General features: G+C 35.3%; 3 protein-coding genes across 4 annotated transcripts; 1 reads left to right on the forward strand and 2 right to left on the reverse strand.

Annotated features, from left to right (window-relative positions):
- Positions 1-452: 452 nt before the first annotated feature.
- LOC126969069 (putative aldehyde dehydrogenase family 7 member A1 homolog) lies at positions 453-11171 on the forward strand. Its single transcript, XM_050814372.1, has 8 exons — positions 453-693; positions 2547-2763; positions 3173-3390; positions 3903-4118; positions 7454-7633; positions 8601-8783; positions 10197-10403; positions 10657-11171. The coding sequence occupies exons 1-8, from the start codon at positions 514-516 to the stop codon at positions 10873-10875; spliced, it is 1620 nt and encodes a 539-aa protein (XP_050670329.1). The 5' UTR covers positions 453-513; the 3' UTR covers positions 10876-11171.
- Positions 11148-18410, reverse strand: LOC126969075 (rRNA N6-adenosine-methyltransferase METTL5). 2 transcript variants are annotated; one of them, XM_050814379.1, is made up of 4 exons: positions 18268-18410; positions 17499-17713; positions 14428-14568; positions 11148-11654 (listed from the first exon to the last, which is right to left on the reverse strand). In XM_050814379.1, the coding sequence occupies exons 1-4, from the start codon at positions 18400-18402 to the stop codon at positions 11504-11506; spliced, it is 642 nt and encodes a 213-aa protein (XP_050670336.1). In that variant the 5' UTR covers positions 18403-18410; the 3' UTR covers positions 11148-11503. The 2 variants fall into 2 exon arrangements, with proteins under 2 accessions (XP_050670336.1, XP_050670335.1); XM_050814378.1 differs by having other exon boundaries at positions 14401-14568.
- On the reverse strand, positions 18407-19693 carry LOC126969083 (SOSS complex subunit C homolog B). The gene is made up of 3 exons (XM_050814384.1): positions 19431-19693; positions 19088-19251; positions 18407-18562 (listed from the first exon to the last, which is right to left on the reverse strand). Exons 1-3 carry the CDS (start codon positions 19459-19461, stop codon positions 18407-18409), a joined length of 351 nt encoding a protein of 116 aa, XP_050670341.1. The 5' UTR covers positions 19462-19693.
- Positions 19694-20869: the final 1176 nt, after the last annotated feature.

Here is a 20869-nt window from a genome sequence, read left to right on the forward strand (position 1 = left end):
CCCAGCTTAACAAGTTGGTGCGCGCGTACGGCACCATCAGCAACGGCGGCCGACGCCGGCGCCATACGTACCTATCCGGAACAGCAAAATGCAGTCTGCCCAATATATCCGCATTATGCACCTTCCCTCTTAAGACTTTAAATAGATATGATATCAGCGCCAGGTCCCTTCTTACCCTCAGCTCGCTATATCCTACCATACGTGAAATAAATAATGTTGGGTACATAAGCGGATAAAAAGGGTAAACCCCGTAGAGCCTCATGTACAGGTAACGTGTAAATTTGTTTTGTATGTGCTCTAACATTATACTATACTTAGCTTCATGAGGCGCCCAATGAAATCATGTCGTAGGTATATTAACAAATTCAGCAATTATTGGAACTGACCTAGCAACGATGCTATCAGTATCAATACGATAAGACACTGGGTGCGTATAATTATTAACAAATAAGACAGTTTTATCTATGCTGTTCAGTCGGGTGATTGCCAGCTGCCACTGTGTGCATATAACTCATGAATCGCGTTCTGTTTCGTCCTCTACGCGTCGTGCTTACACGAAACAAAGGCGTAGAAATGTCTCGACAGGCATCCAGCTATCTTATTGACGACCCGAAATACTCCTTTTTAAAGGACTTGGGTCTGGAAAAAACCAACACTGGAGTGTTCAACGGCAAATGGCAGGCTAATGGACAAGTAAGTAAACAGACATATTATACCTTTATATGTACATACATTTATCGTTATGGATATGGTTGTGATAATGATTAGTAATAATGAGTCCCACGCCTTGCGCCGGTAGGGCCCTAATTATTATTAACTGTGGTGTACCTAACTTAGTCTAGATTCTGAACTTTCTGATGAAATATTGTGTATTGCACGCAAAAATGATGGTCCCTGAAATTTTTAATGATTTTGGTTTATAACAGCAGCCATAACTAGATGGCGCTGTTATCGAGTCCTATGAAATTTTATGTTATTATTTCTCTTCAAACCGTCGTCACTAGTCATAATTACGATAACTTAAATAAAATAACTATAATTTTAATAATAACAAGTACGCTTATATGATTGATGATGTCACTAACCCTTAATAAAACACTTAGCCCACTAGTAAGTAAGTAATATTAATTTCTCCCAAATTTAGTTAGGTTGGGGCAACGGTGGCGTAAATGCTGTTGCTTCACATTTTCATCATAATAATATAACACAATATGATAGTAGAATAAATTGAGTCTTATAATCTTGTACTTAGTTGTTTCTAAAGAAAATGATAGGTAGGTACTTAATAGTTTATAAAAGCTAAAAATACTTTTAGGTTTTTAAACTGCCAATTTTATCGATAGGTATGATATTATTAATTCGTTAACGTATACGTATAATTAGCTTTTATTGACGACACGAGCAACACGTAGGTACTGTTGATGTAGAAGGTAGGTAACCACCTTATTGGCATCCTCTTCAAAGAAGGCTCCCAATGACAGTAACGTAAGTGCACTGTTAGAAAGACTTATTGCATACTTTCATTACATATTATTAAATAATAACAAAAGAAAAAGTCTGACATCCATAGAGCATACTTAGATTTTTCTCAGACGTTACTAACTTTGATTTCGTTTGTATAGTCATTAATTGACACCTGAAATTAAGCTGAGCTTAAGCTAAGACAGTCCAATGCAAAAAAAAACAAATTCGCGTTTTATTACGCTCAACTAAGTCTTAAGTTTTACGTAAGTAAAGTCTGAGCAAAAACATAAGCACTATAGATCCCAGCCCTAATGGAATTGTCATAAAAGGTAGATTCGTGAATCGTGATTTAGTTGCCCAAATAATTTACTAATTAGGAGTTATCTGTACATAATTTAATTTGAACTTACGCAATGTTTTCGAAATCGATTAACACCTTGACAATGAGGACAAAGTAGGCGTAAAGCATATTATTACCTCTATTATTTATCTAATGATTATGGATACGATAAGACCCGATTAGCCATTACCAGATAGGTAACTTGGTAACTATCAATAATAATAATATTTAATAGAAACATTTCTTAAGTTTCAGTGTAAATAGTTTTTTAATCATGCTTAGGTAATTATGTATAATGCTTATTCCAAATATTCCATCGAGGGTTCCTACCAGCAGGCCTACCATCAACTTTTAATGATTAATAATTCCGATGCAGGTCAGTTTAGGTACCTAAACTGACCTGCATCGGCTCATCGCACCTGTATTTGAAAGTGGTTTTAACGCGAAACTTTGGTAAAATAGTTGGTAATACGAATAATGGCATCAGCTCATCACAAAGTTACTTACCTACTTAAAGAAACTAGGTACCAATAGTTTAGACAGCCAACCGATATCCCTTGTTACACGTCTATTTTTCGCCGTGTTGTGTTTATCTCGTTATAATTTTCCATGAATTCAAAAAGACATCTGCAATTAAAATAATAAGTAAGTGGATAATCACCAAGCATCCAGATGGTATGTTGTAAGATGGGCAGCAGCAGCAGGAGTCAAGCAAATAATTATTTTATATTTTGTTCTATAGATAATACCGTCGTTGAGCCCCGCGAGTGGAAAAGTAATAGCGGAGGTTCAAAGCGGGTCGCCGTCGGACTACGAGTCTTGCGCGAAGGCAGCCCAAGATGCCTGGCACATGTGGGGAGAGATGCCACCACCAGCTCGCGGGGAAATCGTGAGGCAAATTGGTGATGCTCTCAGGGAGAAGCTACAGCCCCTTGGACAATTAGTGTCCTTGGAAATGGGTATTAAGACTTTGCTATTATGTTGCCATTGAACGTTCATCACAAAATTTATATCGTGCGGTAAATTGACATAGATTAATAATTTGGTTAGTGAATCAGATATTTATTGCTTAATTATGTATATTATATTCCTATACATAAGCATTTTTAAACAAAGGTCTAGTCAATTTTAACAACCCACTATTGTTAAAAATAAACAAAATTAATTTCGTAATTACCTCCCGAATTTAATAATATAAATCAAATCTGTAAATTGATAATCTTCACCACATTTTTTAATCTACCTAAAAGTTGAGTCTACCTTACTAACTGACGAACATTGCGATTTCTCTAATTACATAGCCCGACCTTCTTTATACTGAAAACTATTGACGGACCTGTATTAAGCTTAAGAACACTGTATTTTCAGGCAAGATATTGCCCGAGGCGATCGGCGAGGTAGTTGAATACATCCACGTGTGTGATCTTGCTTTGGGCCTCTCCCGCACGCTGCCGGGAACTATTTTCCCTTCAGAGCGACCGGGCCACGTGCTCATTGAGAAGTGGAATCCTTTAGGGCTTATTGGAATTATCACAGCGTTCAATTTTCCCGTTGCTGTCTTCGGATGGAATAGTGCTATTGCTATGGTATGTAGCTAGAGATAATTTTTTGTTGCAGTTTGTGTACTTAATCAACTTTGGCTTTAAATTACGTGCTCATAAATTGTAAAAGTAAAGAAAACATTGCGATAGAAACCTCTAATTGGGAAGGCTACAGTCCCAAAGAGAATTTAAACACTAAGTTCATACAGTCCTATAGTATATCTTTGCTGCGTGGATTAAATTGTTTGACAACGTAGGTTTGCGTTTCCACTGCGCCACACACTATACAGGATCTTAGAATAAGCGTTATTATTCTAAGTACAGGAATATGCACTCACGACTATGTACGACTATAGCATTGACAGCGTTGAGTATGTAAGCGCGTATTCGAGCATGCCACGCATGTATCAATGATGTCAATTGATGCTTAGCGTGTCCGTGTGCTGCAGTGGACTCAATCACATACAATTTCGTGTAAAGTGAAGCGCACACGTGCGTAGCCTCTGCGTGCGCCGTGGCAGGCTAAAAGATAATAAAATTATTGTATTATGTTAAAGGTATGCGGAGATGTAAGTGTATGGAAGCCATCAGAAACTACGCCGCTAGTTGCCGTGGCTGTCACCAAGATAGTCGAGAGCGTTTTGGCTAAGAACAACGTTCCAGGCGCTATTGCCTCGCTCTGCGTGGGCGGCAAGGATGTCGGACAGCAGATCGTGCAAGATCCCAGAGTCAAACTGGTCTCCTTTACTGGTAGCACAGCTGTGGGACAACAGGTAACGACAGCGTTTATAAATTAGAGCCGATCGACGTTGCAATACAGTTAACGCCTAATATTTCAAAATCAAATATATTTTTTTCAACATTAGATTTAAAATCACTAATGATTGAACCTCATAAACCCATTCGAAATAGTATGCCTCAAATTACAATGGGGCCCCCATATTGAAGGATTGGCAAACAGACTTAATTCTGCAGCATACGCGGTTAAAAAGATTTGACAATTAACTGCACTGACTTCTACTATATACCACTGGACTGGCGGATGTCAAAGTTCTTTTGTGCCTGTTTGATATTCGCCATTTTGGCGCTGTTGGCCATGTAGCGAGAGTCTGCGGTACTAAAACTAGTGATGACAATCTCAGCAAACATCAATAAATGGTGGTAAACTATTAACCAAAAAAAAAAATTGTGTACTTTATTACGTTGATTCTTGAAGTTTAAATAACACGGAAAACGAACGAAATTAATTCAAAATGCAAAAAAACTTCAGAGTATTGTAGGTTCCTTTGCAGCAGTATTATGCGTCAAAATTAGTTTTCTGGACACTCGCGAGTGGTGCTTTAAATAGGCACAAAAAATTTGCTGTCAAACATATGGAACAGTCTGTCCAGTGTTATTTATACAGGTTAGTGATTAACTGACATAGATACGGTGGTAGTAGCTGTACCTTAGTTATTTCCATAGTATTATGTTCTATGGTATATTGCTATGGGGCAACGCTGCCGATATTAATGCAATATTTGTGCTGCAGAAGAGGGCTATTCGCGCTATTTATAACCTAGGTCCTAAAGAATCATTGAGAGCAAAATTCAAAGAAATTAAAATCTTGACTGTTGTTTCTCATTATATTCTTGATAATGTTATGTACATAGGCACATAAGTGAATTTGCTAGAAACTGTCATAACCATAATGTTAACACAAGGAACAGACATAAGCTTATAATGCCTACTACTCGGCTAAGTCGAGTTAGTATGAATTTTGTGGGGCGATGTATATGCTTTTACAACAAGATCCCAGAAAATGTTCAAAACAAAAGTATTACGTTATACAAAAGAATTGTTAAAAACGTTTGTGATAGAGGTAACTATAACATAACTTTAACATGACTTTCTTAATGATGCCACACATTGGGGATGGACCGACCGCCCTCAGGCTATTAAATAATAAGTTTAATAATTGTACAATTTTACTTTGTAAACATATTTTTTTGATGAAAAGAAAAAGGCCCGCTGAGTTTGTTGCGCCCATTCTTCTTAGGTCTGAGGCATTCTTTTTGGAATGGGTAGTAGTAGTTTTTTTTTGAGTTTCATTAAGTGATGTTACATCCTAATTCGAATAAAAATATTTGAATTTGAATTGAATTCAGACCTGAGAAGAAAGGGCGCAAGAAACTCAGCGGGCTTTTTTTTAAAGTTACAATATATTATGTAGTATAGGTATAATACAATAAAATTTATAATTAAATAGCCTGAGGGCGTTCGCTCCATTCCCAGTCTGTGGTATCATTAAAAAAATAATGTTTTGTGTTATATTAACCCTTAACCACACAAACGTTTTTAACAATTCTTTTGGATTTGGTAACACATTTGTTTTGTACATTTTCTGGGATCATGCTGTAAAAGCAATGCAAACAATTCAGACAAGATATTCAATATTCAGTTTATGGAGATAACTTGCTCCAATCTAATAAATTATAATTCTCGTGTCGCAGTGTTTGTTACCTAAGTCCTCCGAAATGCTTGATCCGATTTGTATGAATTTTTGTGTACATATCGGATAGGTCTGAGAATCGGTCAACATTAATTTCTTATACCCAAAACATTTTAATTGCAATTTTTTTTAATTTATATGTCAATACAACGTTTGCTGGACCGGCTAGTATATCTGTTTTTGAATGTATGCAGTTATATAGCTTTATTTATGAACATTTAGAAAAGGTCGATGAACTTCAATATCTCTGTATTCGAGTAAGTGTGATTGTAGTATTATCTTTAAATTTTATTTGTTTCTTTACCTTTACTTCTAGGATTTTAATAAGATAAAAACAATAATTATGATAAATACTGGCCGTAAATACTGTTACAATTAAAAATACACAAAATATTACATTTGTATTTGTAGTCTGTCATTTTTATATGAGATAATTGAGTTTTCTCATTTTGGCGCCAATGCATCGAAACAACTACTGAAGCGGTAGGTACGCAAAGGGAGGTCACAGAAACTTTATGTTTAATGATGAGAAATTTTATACTATTGAGCAACATTTCAACAAATAAAATGGACGCATTTATGCTCAAAGCTCTAAGGAAGCTTCCCAATTAGTCGACAGAGTGCAACGTGGGCACTATCCGACTTCAGTGATGGTTTTGGTGGGGATTAACTATGAGAATGAAGGTGAGGCTGACTGAAAGTGTATCAAACATCGGCAAATTGTATCAAGATACCATTATTGCGAAGGTAGTGAAGCACCTTAACAACACCATGTTCTATAACCAAGAATGGTCCTTCCAGGGTACGGTATCCATATTGTTGAAATCATAAATTTGCGCGGTGGCCATCTTGGATTTCAAAAATGATCCCAAATTCGTTTTCTGCACCCCCGAGAACCTTGGATACGATATCCATATTGTTGAAATCATAATTTTGCACGGCGGCCATCTTGGATTTTAAAAATTATCCCAAATTCGTTCTCTGCACCCTAGAAAACCTCGGATATAGCTGGGAACGGCATCTCTATCGTCTCGCTTTTTCGTTTCACCGAGTTTCAAATAACAACGATTCTAAAGAACTTCTTTACTTACACTTCAAAAATTGTTGCAACAATAATTGAATACGTGATGTTTTTATTAAATTCTTAATTTATATTTTATTTCTTCTTTCTTGCTAATTACAATTTACTGATTTAGGGAAATGTCTATTCACTTGCAACATTATCTGGCTGTCTGTGTGCGTGTTGGCGAATTTAAGTATGTGACGCTCACGCACATTTTAATTATAATGTTATTTCTATATTGACAGGATTTATGAATGAAACTATCATTCTGAGCGTTATTATTATACATGTATAAATTTTTAAAGGGGGATTACATTACTTCATATCTAGAAACGGTTATAGCTTTTTTAGTAAAAATACCTATATATTTTGTTCAATTATTATGATTGCCTATTACAGAAAGCTCATATTGAAGCTCTGATTTCAGATTCTATAATTTTAGCTGGTATTATACTAAAAAAGGGGGTTATGGTTATTACGAGTTTTAATAATATTTCAAGAAATTAATAATGAAATTGCATTTATTTGGGTTGTAATTAAACTTTATTGTGTAGGTGGGCCTAGAGGTACAGAGACGTTTCGGGCGCCACCTGCTGGAGCTGGGCGGAAACAACGCCATCGTCGTCAACGAGGATGCTAATCTGGAGCTCTTGCTGAACGCGGCTATATTCGCGTGCGCGGGCACAGCTGGGCAACGCTGCACAACCACCAGAAGATTACTCATACATACCAAAGTGAGTACTTGAAACGACTCAATTGACGATACCCCGGTACCGACTGTCGTTTATATGTGTTCGCTTCGACACATTCACGTATTACATATATAGCTCATATATCGCGTACGACACTGCGACAAGCCTTCCAATTTGATCCAGACCAGACCGCGCCTGATGGTCCGGCCGTACCACATGCGACCATGTGTTTAGGCTATAAGAGCTAACATGCTCATACATTGGAGAAATTGGGTTCACAGTAATAAGAACGTATGAAAAGGGCCTAACATGAATGTGTAACAAATAATGTCTGACATTTTACTGTCTCTCTTACGTTTAGCAGACTTGAATATTGATAAGTTACCTTGACTATGTAGTTAGGTAGGTACAGGTGTATAGGTAGGTTACTTTAATATATTAGAGGGCCGTGTTTTATCTTGTATTTATACTTACCGAATTATAATTAAAATATCACCAGAATTGTTTTTTATCATCCTGTGGGGTTGAACCTCTTAGTTAACGAGATTGTCAGAATTTACGATTCAAGAAGTCTGGTCCTCGAAGATTTTTCCTAAGTTTCTCTAACAATACGTGCTTTAGTAGTTACCTACTTAATGGAGCATAGCCGCAATTATTTTTATACTAGCTGCTGCCTGCGGCGTCGTCCGCGCGGACCCTATAAACGGCAAAAATTTTGTCCCACCCTCTTGTTAATAAACTTTGGATCTACGTAACTTCTCAATTTTTTTTAAATTTTAATTAACTAAACTAACTCGGTACAACTGATTGTAGATGTTAAAGTCACCAACAATAATTATTAGTGTTTGGAAAAAAATCCAAAAAGCTAAGCCTGCGATATACTTATATCTATCTATGCCTGACTGCGCTTGTGACGTTCGGTTTCGAAACCAAGGAGAATACGAATCTCTAAAATCAGTTCCATTCCAATTATTTTGATATTTGACTAATTTTTACATTTCGTCGTCAGGTATACAAGGAAGTGGTCTTCCGTTTAACGAAGGCTTTCGGAGGACTTTTAACTAGAATTGGTGACCCACTGCTAGCGGACACGCTGATTGGCCCCCTACATACTCTCGCCGCGCTTGAAGCGTACAAGAAGACCGTTGCTGAAATTGTCAAACAAGGCGGGAAAATCGAATTTGGTGGAAAGGTTCTATAACTTGATTTACATAATTAGAAAGATTAGAGAGCACACGAATGTTGCTACTGCTAGACTAATGTGCTTCAGTTATTTTCATAGCATCATGACGTACGGTATTTTGCTGTGGGGTCATGCAGCTGATTTAGTGTTTGCTCTGCAAAAGAGACCTGTTCTTGCTATATTCTATCTTGGTTATAAACAGTCACTCAAAGAAAAATTTAGAGAAATAAATACTTATTAGGACTGTTTATTGTCAGCACATATTTTATGAAAATTTCATATATAGGTACGTTCATAAAAATCGTCACCTTTTTCACCACTATTAAAACACTAGAAATCAGAGATTGCTTGTAACTAGTTCTAGTAGGCTTCATAAGATACATAATAGCTTTAAGGGTAAACTTTTATAATAAAGTGGCTATTCAGGCATTATGTCTATATACCTAAATTTAAATGTTTTATGAAAAAAAATGCTGTCGTATATCTTACAACTTCACAGTTGAATATCTAAGCGATAGAACAGCCTGGGACTACATTATGATTATTTTATAGCAATACCGATGACTACAATATTGTATATTTTATTAAAAAGAACGCAAAAAATGCTAGAAGTTTCCTACGCCATTTGTTCTCTCTCAGAGCGTCATTGGTTTCCGAAACAGTGGTAGTGTTTGAACTGACATCGAAAATAAAGGAATCAATTTTGAGAAAATAATTTTTTAATGTCCATTACATTTTCGGCCGTTTTCAATAACGTATCTCTAGTTACGGATACATTGCTGTCACCGTTTAATGACCAATGTTATTTCCAATATAGTTATGTTCCAATGCTTTTGTCGATAGGTTATTGAAATGTAAGTAAGCGTAGTATAGATTTGTTTACCCCTGGTAAGTTAAACTAAGGATAGATAGGTTACCTATTGAAAACGGCCGTATATAGATATCAAAGTATACATTGACATAAGATAGATAAACAAATTTCTTTTAAACTGCACAGCTACCAACGCGACGCTCAAAATTTGGTCTCTACCTATTTAAGACTCAATGAGTTCAATCTAACCAAGTTTAGAAATAATTGAAATGTTAAATACTTAATTCATGTAGATACTTAAATTTTCAACATCGGTGTTAATGGAGTGTTTCCACTTTTGGTTTGCACATGTTTAAAATTTTAGCCGTGAAATCAGCTTCCTGCTGCGGTGTTTCCAAAAAGTGCGTACCTTCCTTTAACCGCCTTTAGGCAGGTAACACTCCTGTGATTCCTCTGGTGTTGAAAGACAATGTGGGCGGCAGTGATCACTTAACATAAGGTGACCCGTGCGCTCGTTTGTCATCCTCTCCCATAAAAAATTACCAACGACTATGTTATGGTTGGATAAAAAAAACTACAATGGTCTCGCTAATAAATCATTATTTTTGCAGGTTATAGAACGCGAGGGTTACTTTGTGGAGCCGACCATCGTTACCGGGCTGGCCCACGACTCGCCGTTTGTGAAGACAGAATGTTTTGCGCCCATCGTCTACTGCATTGAGATCCCAGACCTGGACACCGGCATCCAGTACAACAACGAGGTCGAGCAGGGACTCTCTTCGAGTCTCTTCACGGAGAACTTGGCCAGTATATTTAAGGTTTGTAATATATTTATGTCTCTTTCTACTTACCTGTGGCCGCAGTTTCTCATTCGTTAGCGGAAAAGAAAAAAATTGGATTCCTGCATAATGGTAACATTTATCGTGACGTAGTCTTAGGCCATCATAGGAAGAGAACGCCAGGCGGAGTATTATTATTATTATACCTACCATGGTACAACCAACAAACGGCAGTTATGGAAAAAACTAATTGTTCTATATAATAGTACATTAATATCGTGTGTGTATACAGTGGATGGGCCCCCATGGCTCGGACTGCGGTATCGTCAATGTGAACATCCCCACTAATGGCGCCGAGGTCGGGGGCGCCTTCGGGGGAGAGAAGGCGACGGGAGGAGGCCGCGAGTGCGGCTCCGACGCTTGGAAGAGTTACATGCGAAGATCTACAGTCACGATCAACTACTCCTCCACTATCACCCTTGCACAGAATATTAAATTTGGAGATGAATAATTTATAAACAAATATCCATCTGGTAACACTAAACAAAGTACTGTCAATGTTCACAAAACTTTAAGAAAAAATATTATAATTTAAATATACCAAAATTTACAAGTCTGATAGCTCTAAAAAAAGAATGACAACAAGATTTGTGATAGATATTCTTTCTTTTTAAGAATCCTTCTGACAAAAAAAATATCCATATATAATACCTGCTTATAAGACTTCAATAATGAATTTACTATTTATAAGACTGATAATTGAATTTGAAATTAAAAATAACATTATCAATAAATTATACTTTTTCATTTGGTTTTATTATAACAAAACTCAGAAATTTTCCTGCCCATAGACGAGAAACACCCCCGATCATTTAACGGTTTTCAATAACGTGTCTCTAGTTACGGATACATTGCTGTCACCGTTTAATGACAAGATCTTATCTATCCATAGTTATGTCCAATATAGTTATAGTCTAATGCTTTATTATAGGTTATTGAAATGTAAGTGTTAAAGGATAGATTTGTTTACCTCTAAGTAATAGGTTAAACTAAGAATAGATAGGTTACTAAAAACGACCGTAAATGTACAGACTTTTTTAAATTTATCTATACATATATTAATAGTTTTTTATACAACATCATGATGGGTGAAAAAGTCGCCATAAGTCAACAGCTATGTCCTTAGACTTATGTTTGTGGAACTTGTAAGAAGATTCTAGATTGTATCGGAGCTCTGCTATCACCTCGCCTTTAACACCCCATTCTCTAACTTTTTTTTCTATGTGAGACCTGCAACAGACAATTTTAATGTGTCACATAGAGGTATAACCAAGTTTATTACAATTTGTAACCTAACCTAATATCCAGTGTAGAAAAACGAATACAGTTATTACATGAGAGAATATTAAAAGAAATATTTTTTTTTAAGCAATAATATAGGTTCTAGAATTTAGAGCAACAAGACCACTAGAACTTATACATTCCAATTATGTGGACCCATGGAAAGTTCTTCATTTGGAAGTATGAAATATTTTATTACTTTCATTGAAGATTTTACACAAAACGTTCATGTATATTTTCTGAGAGCCGAGCTCATACTGCTGGACTTTTGAAATAAAATTTTGTGTTCACCGTCATCCGAGTTGTAAGAAGTAAAGACAAGATAGAACTTTTTTTTATGCAAACCAACACCTTTTCAGCTGAAAATGCCTAAGGAATATATTGTTTTTCAGACTTTCGCAATGGCTTCGTTTTAAAGTCATTTCCGCCATCTTGGATCTCGAAATGGGTGTCATATTTCAAATTCAAATATTTTTATTCAAAATAGGATTTATAATCACTTATTGAACGTCAAAATCTACCACCCATTCAAAAGAGACTGCCTCAGACCTGAGAAGAATGGGCGCAAGAAACTCAGCGGGCTTTTTTTTTATATAAAATATAGATTACAATGTAATATCGTACCATAAACATTAATAATTAAAGAGCCTGAGGGTGTTCGCTTTAATCCCAGTCCGTGGTGTCATTAAGAAAATCGTTTATGCTATAATAACCTTTCCCACACAAACGTTTTTTAACAATTCTTTTAAATTTCGTAACACATTTGTTTTGTACATTTTCTGGGATCATATTGTAGAAGCATATACATCGCCCAACAAAAGACTTACTAACTCGACCCAACCGAGTAGTAGGCATAACAAGTTTATGTTTGTTCCTTGTGTTAACATTATGAATGTCACAGTTTCTAGAAAATTCCTCAATGTGCTTATGAACATACAAAACATTATCAAAAATGTATTGAGAAGCAACAGTCAAAATGTTTATTTCTTTAAATTTTTCTCTTAATGATTCTTTAGGACCTAGGTTATAAATCGCGCGAATAGCCCTCTTCTGCAGCACAAAGATAGTATTAATATCGGCCGCACTGCCCCATAACAATATACCATAGGACATAATACTATGAAAATAACTAAAGTATACTAATCTCGCCGTATCTATGTCAGTTAACCGTCTGATTTTCTTAACCGCATATGCTGCAGAACTAAGCCTATTCGCCAATCCTTCAATATGGGGGCCCCACTGCAATTTGGAATCAAGAGTAATGCCAAGAAATATAGCAGATTCCACTGGTTTTACCACCTCTCCATTTAATAAAATATTCGCATCTACATTTTTGACATTTGGCGCGGTGAATTTAATATATTTGGTTTTATGATTATTTAACAATAAGTTACTGCCGCTAAACCAGTACACGATGTCAGATAGAGCATTGTTTACTTCGTCATATAAAACTTGGCTTCGTTTCACTTTGAATATAAGTGAAGTGTCATCCGCAAACAATACCACCTTGTGTTTTTTTTCTACAAGGTTAGGTAGATCATTTATATAAATTAGGAAGAGGAAGGGTCCAAGAATAGACCCTTGTGGTACCCCCATACCGAGAGGAGTCCCAGGAGATCTCCTGCCATTCACCTCGACCCACTGAATCCTATTATTTAAATATGAGATCAGAATCCTCTTATACCATAGTGGCATAGCTTCCTGACCAGCATTGAATGTTGAACACAATCAAAAGCCTTAGATAAATCACAGAAGATACCAAGTGCATTCTGTGATTCCTCCCAGGCCTCAAAAATATTCCTGATGAGTTCAACACCTGCATCCGTAGTCGAGCGTCCCCTAGTAAAGCCAAATTGTTTTATATGAAGTAACTTATAAGTGTTAAAGTGAGTAAGCATTTGGCTTAAAATAATTTTTTCAAAAATTTTACTAAGAGTCGGCAACACCGAAACAGGGCGATAGTTATTCGGGTCAGAAGTGAGTCCCGATTTAAATATTGGTGTATTTTTACTATACTTCAGAAGGTCAGGAAACACGCCATGTTCAATACAGCTATTAAAAACTAGTGCTAGATATGGTGCTATGACGTCAATAACAGAACTTATTATTTTTACAGATATGCCCCATATATCAGCAGTTTTTTTCATTTCTAAGGATCTGAAAGTTTTAATTATTTCTGCTGAGCTAACAACACTGAATTTGAAATTTTGTTTACATTTATAACTAACACTCCCGAAAATAATACCCATACCAACAGATTTTTTTGAAAAAGTCAAATCCACCATCTTGGATATCTAGAAAGTATGTAACAAGGTTTAGTTTACATACTGTTACATATGTCTACTGTGACTGAAAGGCCTATCCTTATCATACAGCGATTCAAAGGCTGTAAAAAACTTTATTGCTAAAGGCTGTATAAGTATACATTATACTTCTTTAATCGTTTTAAAAGGACTGACTCAATTTAAACAATTTTAGCTACAAAAGTCCTCTAAAAAACCTTACAGTGTTACAAATGGTATTTGCAGCTTTACATGAAATGACAGTACAGTAACTCTATGACATGACTATATACCTACCTGTTCAAATACTTATAAATATGCTACTGATCGACTTAAGTATTATATTAAACCCATTGAACAAGTATAATACAACATTCAAGCTCTACAGAAGAGATGCCAGTCAATACTATTACCTGTGCAATAATAACACACTTATATACCTGGTGGACGATTTGTGTAGTGAGTAAACACAATCAGAACTTAGGTTGAGACCCATTTTCAAAAACTTCATATCCATTCCTGCATTGTTCTTTGTACCAAATGGAGGATTCATTACAACAGTGTCGAAACAATTATTCCACCTGCAATACAAAAAAAAAAATCAATCTAAGGATACTATTTTTGAATTTATACTCTGTGGGCACATTGGGGAAAAATTATCAGAGTGAATTTTTACGATCTGCGTGCACAGAGACACCCTGATGTTATTTGGTCAACTAGATCACTTGTATCATACTTGAGCTACCATAAGACTGGTCACAGATATGTTTACTAAACAACAACCAATGAATGAGAATTAAATAAATTTCAATATGTATAAGTTGTAAAAAACTCCTTTATCTAACTAATATATATATATATTAATATTATAAAGCTGCAGTGTTTGTTTGTTTGAACGCGCTAATCTCTACTACTGGTCCGATTTGAATGATTCTTTCAGTGTTGGGTAGTCCATTTATCGAGGAAGGCTATAGGCTATGTTGTATGTATGTATTTTTTTTTTCAAAATTAGGGATCCGTAATAAAATTGCTATTTTGTAACACAAGGTGTAAAATCGAAAACCTATTTTTGCGTGCGCTGCAAAAACTATTGACAATAGAACAAAATGATGTACAGGCTATAATATAGGCAATATTTTAATACTTATAAAACTATCGCGTGAATTATACTTTATATGACAAAACAACGTTTGCCGGGTCAGCTAGTTTTTAATAAATAAAAATATTAATTATTGGAGTTGGAGTATGTAACAATGTATAAAATATGTGGTAACATTAGTATTCTTATACTTTTTCCGTTTTCTCAAAGCATATCACAATTCCTTATATGTGATAAGATAGATAGGGCTAATCTATATATTATATAAAAGAGAATGTATGTTTGTATGTTGAAATCTTTTGTAATAGATTCGTTGAAGCTCAAGGAAGGTTTACATATATAGTTTGTCGTGTCGCGATCCCACCCACGCACTCACCCACGCATTTACCATATCTCTCGAACCGTTTATTGACAGAACAACGTCTGTCGGGTCAGCTAGTAATTATATAAAAATATTTAAATAAATGATACTTAGCTTAATTATGTGGCCTTATAATATTTTCATTGGTTGTATTTAATACCTTCTTTATAACAATATTTTCTTTCTACAAACGTAAAATAGCACAAAGAATAATTTGTTTACGGATTTTTGTTTTGTTGCGTCAAAGTTTCTTAATACAATGTAAAGTGTAAATGGTGTAAACACATTATTTAGCTTTTGATTTATTATAGAGTAGACAATTATTGTATGTATGACTCACACACCAAAGCTTTTTCAGCTGTGAGAGACTACCAAACCATTAAATTATTTTATTCTTGAGAAAATTTCGTGTCAGTCAGAGAAATAAATCTGTAGAGAAAATATTTATGTCAAGCTACTGTGCTGTTGAAATTAAAATTATTACCTTTTTATATCAACAAAAAATACCAAAATTGTTTATGAAAAGTATAGATCTCTCAAGATTACTAATATCCCTCATTTTTAAGCTAAACTTAGTCTGGCCATAAAAATATCTACAATTAAGAATAAACAAAATATTACATTTGAATTTGGAATCTGTCATTTTTATATTATAGTTGTTCATTGAGTTTTCTCATTTTGGCGCCAATACATTTTACAATATTTTGCGATATTAAAATGGAGTGGTAAAAAGCACCGAACCGAGTGATTGCATTAGACAAAGTAGGTATGGAGCCAAATGCAATTTGTAAAACTCTCCATACGCTTGGTATTAGTAAAATGTGTTTGTACCAGGCTTTTAGTAGGTACAATGAGACCTTCTCTGTTTGTGACAGAAAAGATCTGGCCGTCCACGTAGTGTTCGTAGTAAAAAGGTGGCCAAAGCAGTAAGGGAAAGAATTCGAAGAAATCCTGTCCTAAAGCAAAGATTTTATCTCAGGAGATGAAGATAGCACCTAGAACCATGTCGCGTATTTTAAAAGATGACTTAGGACTTGCAGTCTATAAGAGACATACTGATCATTCCTTTACTGATAATAATTACAAAAAAGAATAGGGAGGTAAAATCGAAACAACTAGATACTGAAACGGTACGGAAAGGGAGGTCACAGAAAAAATTTGTTTGCGAATGAGATTTTTACATTTGTGCTCAATGCTCTAAGGAAGCTTCCCAATTAGTTGACAGAGCGCAACGAGGGCGCTATCCAACTTATGTGATGGTTTGATTCACGTTCAATAACCAAGAATGCTCCTTCCAGTCTCGGCGCCCGCGCCGGGTCATAAAGCTTGGTCTCGCATTCTTGGTTGAAAACGAACATTTTGGACTTCATCAGAGCTGAACACTGGCGGTCGTCTAGTCCCGATCTTATTCCGCTGGATTATGCTTTATGGTCAGTTTTAGAGAGTATGGCTTGCTCTAAACGCCATGATAATTTGGAGTCCCTAACACAATCTGTATGATTGGTAGTGAAGAACTTTCCAATGGAAAGAGTGTGTGCTTCTATTGATAACTAGTGTCAACATTTAAAGGACTGTATTGCAGCCAATGGAGACCACTTCAAATAAGCTTTTTATATTTAAAATTGTTTTATATTTATGTATTGAACTAACACACTGTAAAAGTAATAAATGTTATTTGCAATAGAAAACTGTTTTTTTTTTTCTCTTTTTTTCAGTATTCATGGCAAGACTACTAAAGTATGCAACTTCCCCATTGAATTATTCAGTGGTAAGTAATAAAAGAAACTATAAGTCTAGAACAAAGAGAAAAGAAAAATAGAGATGAGGAAGTCAATGTGATAAACTAAGCTATTTTTGGCAAGATTCACAACTATGGGCTTAAAAGACAGGTTATTACTAAGAAACACATCAGTTTGCCTACAGCCTGTGGGCTCACTCTATTTGCTTGTTGTCTCAAATCCAACATGAAAATTAATGCTGTAAGTGAGTACTTAGATGAGTTTATAGAATGCTTATAGCTAGTAATCTTTATAAATTTTTAAAACACATACCTATACATCTCAGAATCAAGAAAATCACATTGAATAGCATCTATATTGGTGGTTTCTGTTTCTTCAATATTTTGGTTCAGAATTTGAAGAGCTTCATAATCAATATCTACTGCAATAACGGCAGCAGCTCCAAGGAGAGACACCCCCACAGAAAGCATACCAGGTCCGCAACCTGCATCCAATACTAGCTTATTTTCCAGGGACTCAAATTGAGTCTGAAAATTTTATTTCAACATTAACAGGATATTTTATTTCTTATCTATGCTCTAATTTTTTAGTAGGTTATAATATATTCAATTACGTAAATCTGTAAAATACATGAAAATAAAGGATTATAATATATTATTTTACTCCTGTGTATATAGGATATTATATAATAAAATAATATTATAGGAGTTTTCGCATTCAATTTCTATTATGCTATTTCACTATTGAAGTGTGGTTAGAACTTTAGTATAACATTAAATGTTACAGGAAGTAATTGCAAACATAGCATATTAATTATGACAACATATATAACCTTTTACGGACAGATGAGCATTGGGGCAGTAAAGTCTGCATATGGCAACCACATACCGGAAGACATAGTGTTGGTAGGCCCCCCCACAAGATGGACCAACGATCTGGTCAATATCGCCGGAATATATGGATGAGGGCAGCACAGGAGTGATTGTCATGGCAACCTTTGGGGGAGGCCTTTTTCTAGGAGTGGACATCTTCCAGCTGAAATGATGATACGCCTCTTATAACCCTTAAATAACATATATACCTGTATTGTATAAAGTGCAATTGCAGCAATATGAGCTGGTGTTTCATATTGTTCATATTTAATTTTGGGCTTAGAGAATCCAGAAAGTGAACCCAAATGTCCTTCTATCACCTTCAACTTCATAACAGCACTCATCACTTCATTTGTTATCAAATCTTGGTAACACTGGTAATATTTGATTTCCAAAAGAGGAGTCTTGTGAAACAAAATAACCACAAGAGGTAGCGTTGGCGTGTTGCAATGCAGCTCTATGGCTGGTGTTTACAATGTTCGCTTCTGGTAGTTGTGGAAATCCCTAGGCAATAATAATTAAATTGTTATAACAATAGAAATAAAAAAGACACATACACACAATAGTCATAAGTACTTTATAAATTTTGATAACAATAATTATTATTGGTATTTCAACTAATTAAGGGTTAAAAGCATGTCAATGCTAATAAACGGAGAGCCAGTTTTTTTCTTCATTTCATTACATATGACATCACAAACAAAGAGTGGGCTCAGGGTAGTTAATTTATATGGCAAAACAATGTTTGCTGGTTCAGCACTTGTTCTTTATATAACAGGTTTGTGTGACCATGCAAGTGGTTCTCTAACCATTTAAGGCAGTCAGCACAAAATTGTTGTAACCCACAGAAACCAGATATTTTCAGATATTTCTGTTTTCATTTATTTTCAGATAAGAATTTATTTTACTTTTATTAAGTAATAAAACAAAATATTTGGGTTGGGCTGCTTTTGCGACAACTGTCTAACTTATCAATTGGGGGTGCACATGGTATAATGTACATAATTTTATAATGAATATTCTACTCACAGCAGTGGCTGATAGAGGTGGGATCGAGCACATAGGTAGCTGACTAACAGGGTTAGGTTGAGTCAATGATATAGTAGTAGTAGTTAACGGAGCAACAGCACCTTGTTTTAATAACATTTGCTTTTTAAGTTGAAGTTCTTCTAGGATCTTTCTATTGGTCAACTCTGAAACAAAAATTATAAAATAAAAGGTTTAGGTCTTCTGATAGTGAGTGATTACCGAGGCTTGCAACGCTAGGAAGTACAGAATCGGCCTGAAAAATAATTTAAACGCGTAGTTTTTACATGGTTTATCATCGACTTCAATAGTTATTCAACAAAAAAAGTATTGATATAAAATTAACCTCTTTGTGCATTTGGTTGTGGAAACGCCATCTAATAACTATTACACTTTACTACAATTGATGCATATATACGATGTTAATTCAATAAATAAACATGCGGATTGCGGATTCCAGTTTGTTAGTGCTTTTAAGTAAATTTATTTTTCTTCAAAAAATATTTTATTGAATGACATAAATTTACGCCAAGGAATTTATTTCAATATTTACAATTACAAAATTGTTCTGTGTGATTTTTACTCTTACTGCAAAGAAAATTTTGCCACTATATTACCAAAGAGGATGTACATACTACGTAATAAGAGGCGGCACTGCCTCACTAAAATTTAAATTTGGTTTAGTATGAAACGTGCAGTGATTTGACAAAAGTTTGAAATAGTCGTATGGCGATTGGCGACGAAGTATAATCCGGCTAAGTTTGAATGCGAACAGTTGCTTAAAACGTAGTGGATAATTTCAGCTACCTCCGTTTTTACAAGAATATAATATTGACACACTTTTTACACAAATTATCTTGCCCCAAATTAGGCATATATAGCCTGTTTTATGTGTTGCAAGAGAACGATATATTTAATACAATATACTTACTTAAACATACATAAATACATTTAAACATCCATGACTCGGAAACATACTTCCATATTCATCATATAAATGCTTGCATCTACCGGGATTCGAACCCGGGATCTCTAGCTTAGTAGGTAGGATCGCTAACCACGTATAAGAGTATAGCCGTCATATGTCAATATATCATGATGCATGTGACTTTGACTTTATCAATGACTGCAGGTTTCATACAATCGAGTGAATCCAGATTTTTCGCTAGGCTGAAAGATTTACTGTAACGGGAACTACTCTCAAAGAATATTATAATTACTCTAACTAGTTAACTACTCTTTGTTGCCAAATTTTTTTTTTACGAAAATAAGGGACGAGACGAGCAGTACGTTCAGCTGATGGTAATTGATACGCCCTGCCCATTACAATGGAGTGCCGTTCAGGATTCTTGAAAACCCAAAAATTCTGAGCGGCACAACAATTGCGCTCGTCACCTTGAGACGAGATGGTAAGTCTCATTTACCCAGTAATTTCACTAGCTACGGCGCCCTTTAGACCGAAACACAATAATGTTTACACATTACTGCTTCATGGCAGAAATAGGCACCGTTGTGGTATCCATAATCTAGCAGGCATTCTGTGCAAAGGAGCCTCCCACTGGTGGTGGTGTTGTTAGTGATCGCAAATCGCAAATATATTGCTAATTACATAATTTTTTTTTGCACATAATATATATTTTATGCAACTGCAATCAGCCTCAACAGCTTAGATCAGATTTATTGATCAATAGTGAAGGCGACTCGGCACACTCTTATTCCTATTCTCGTTTTCATCTTTAATCTGTCTTTTTCAATAGGAATTTTTCCTGATGTTTTCAAAACTTC

This window comes from Leptidea sinapis, chromosome 17 (assembly GCF_905404315.1).
Source record: "Leptidea sinapis chromosome 17, ilLepSina1.1, whole genome shotgun sequence".
Taxonomy (NCBI): Eukaryota; Metazoa; Arthropoda; class Insecta; order Lepidoptera; family Pieridae; genus Leptidea; species Leptidea sinapis.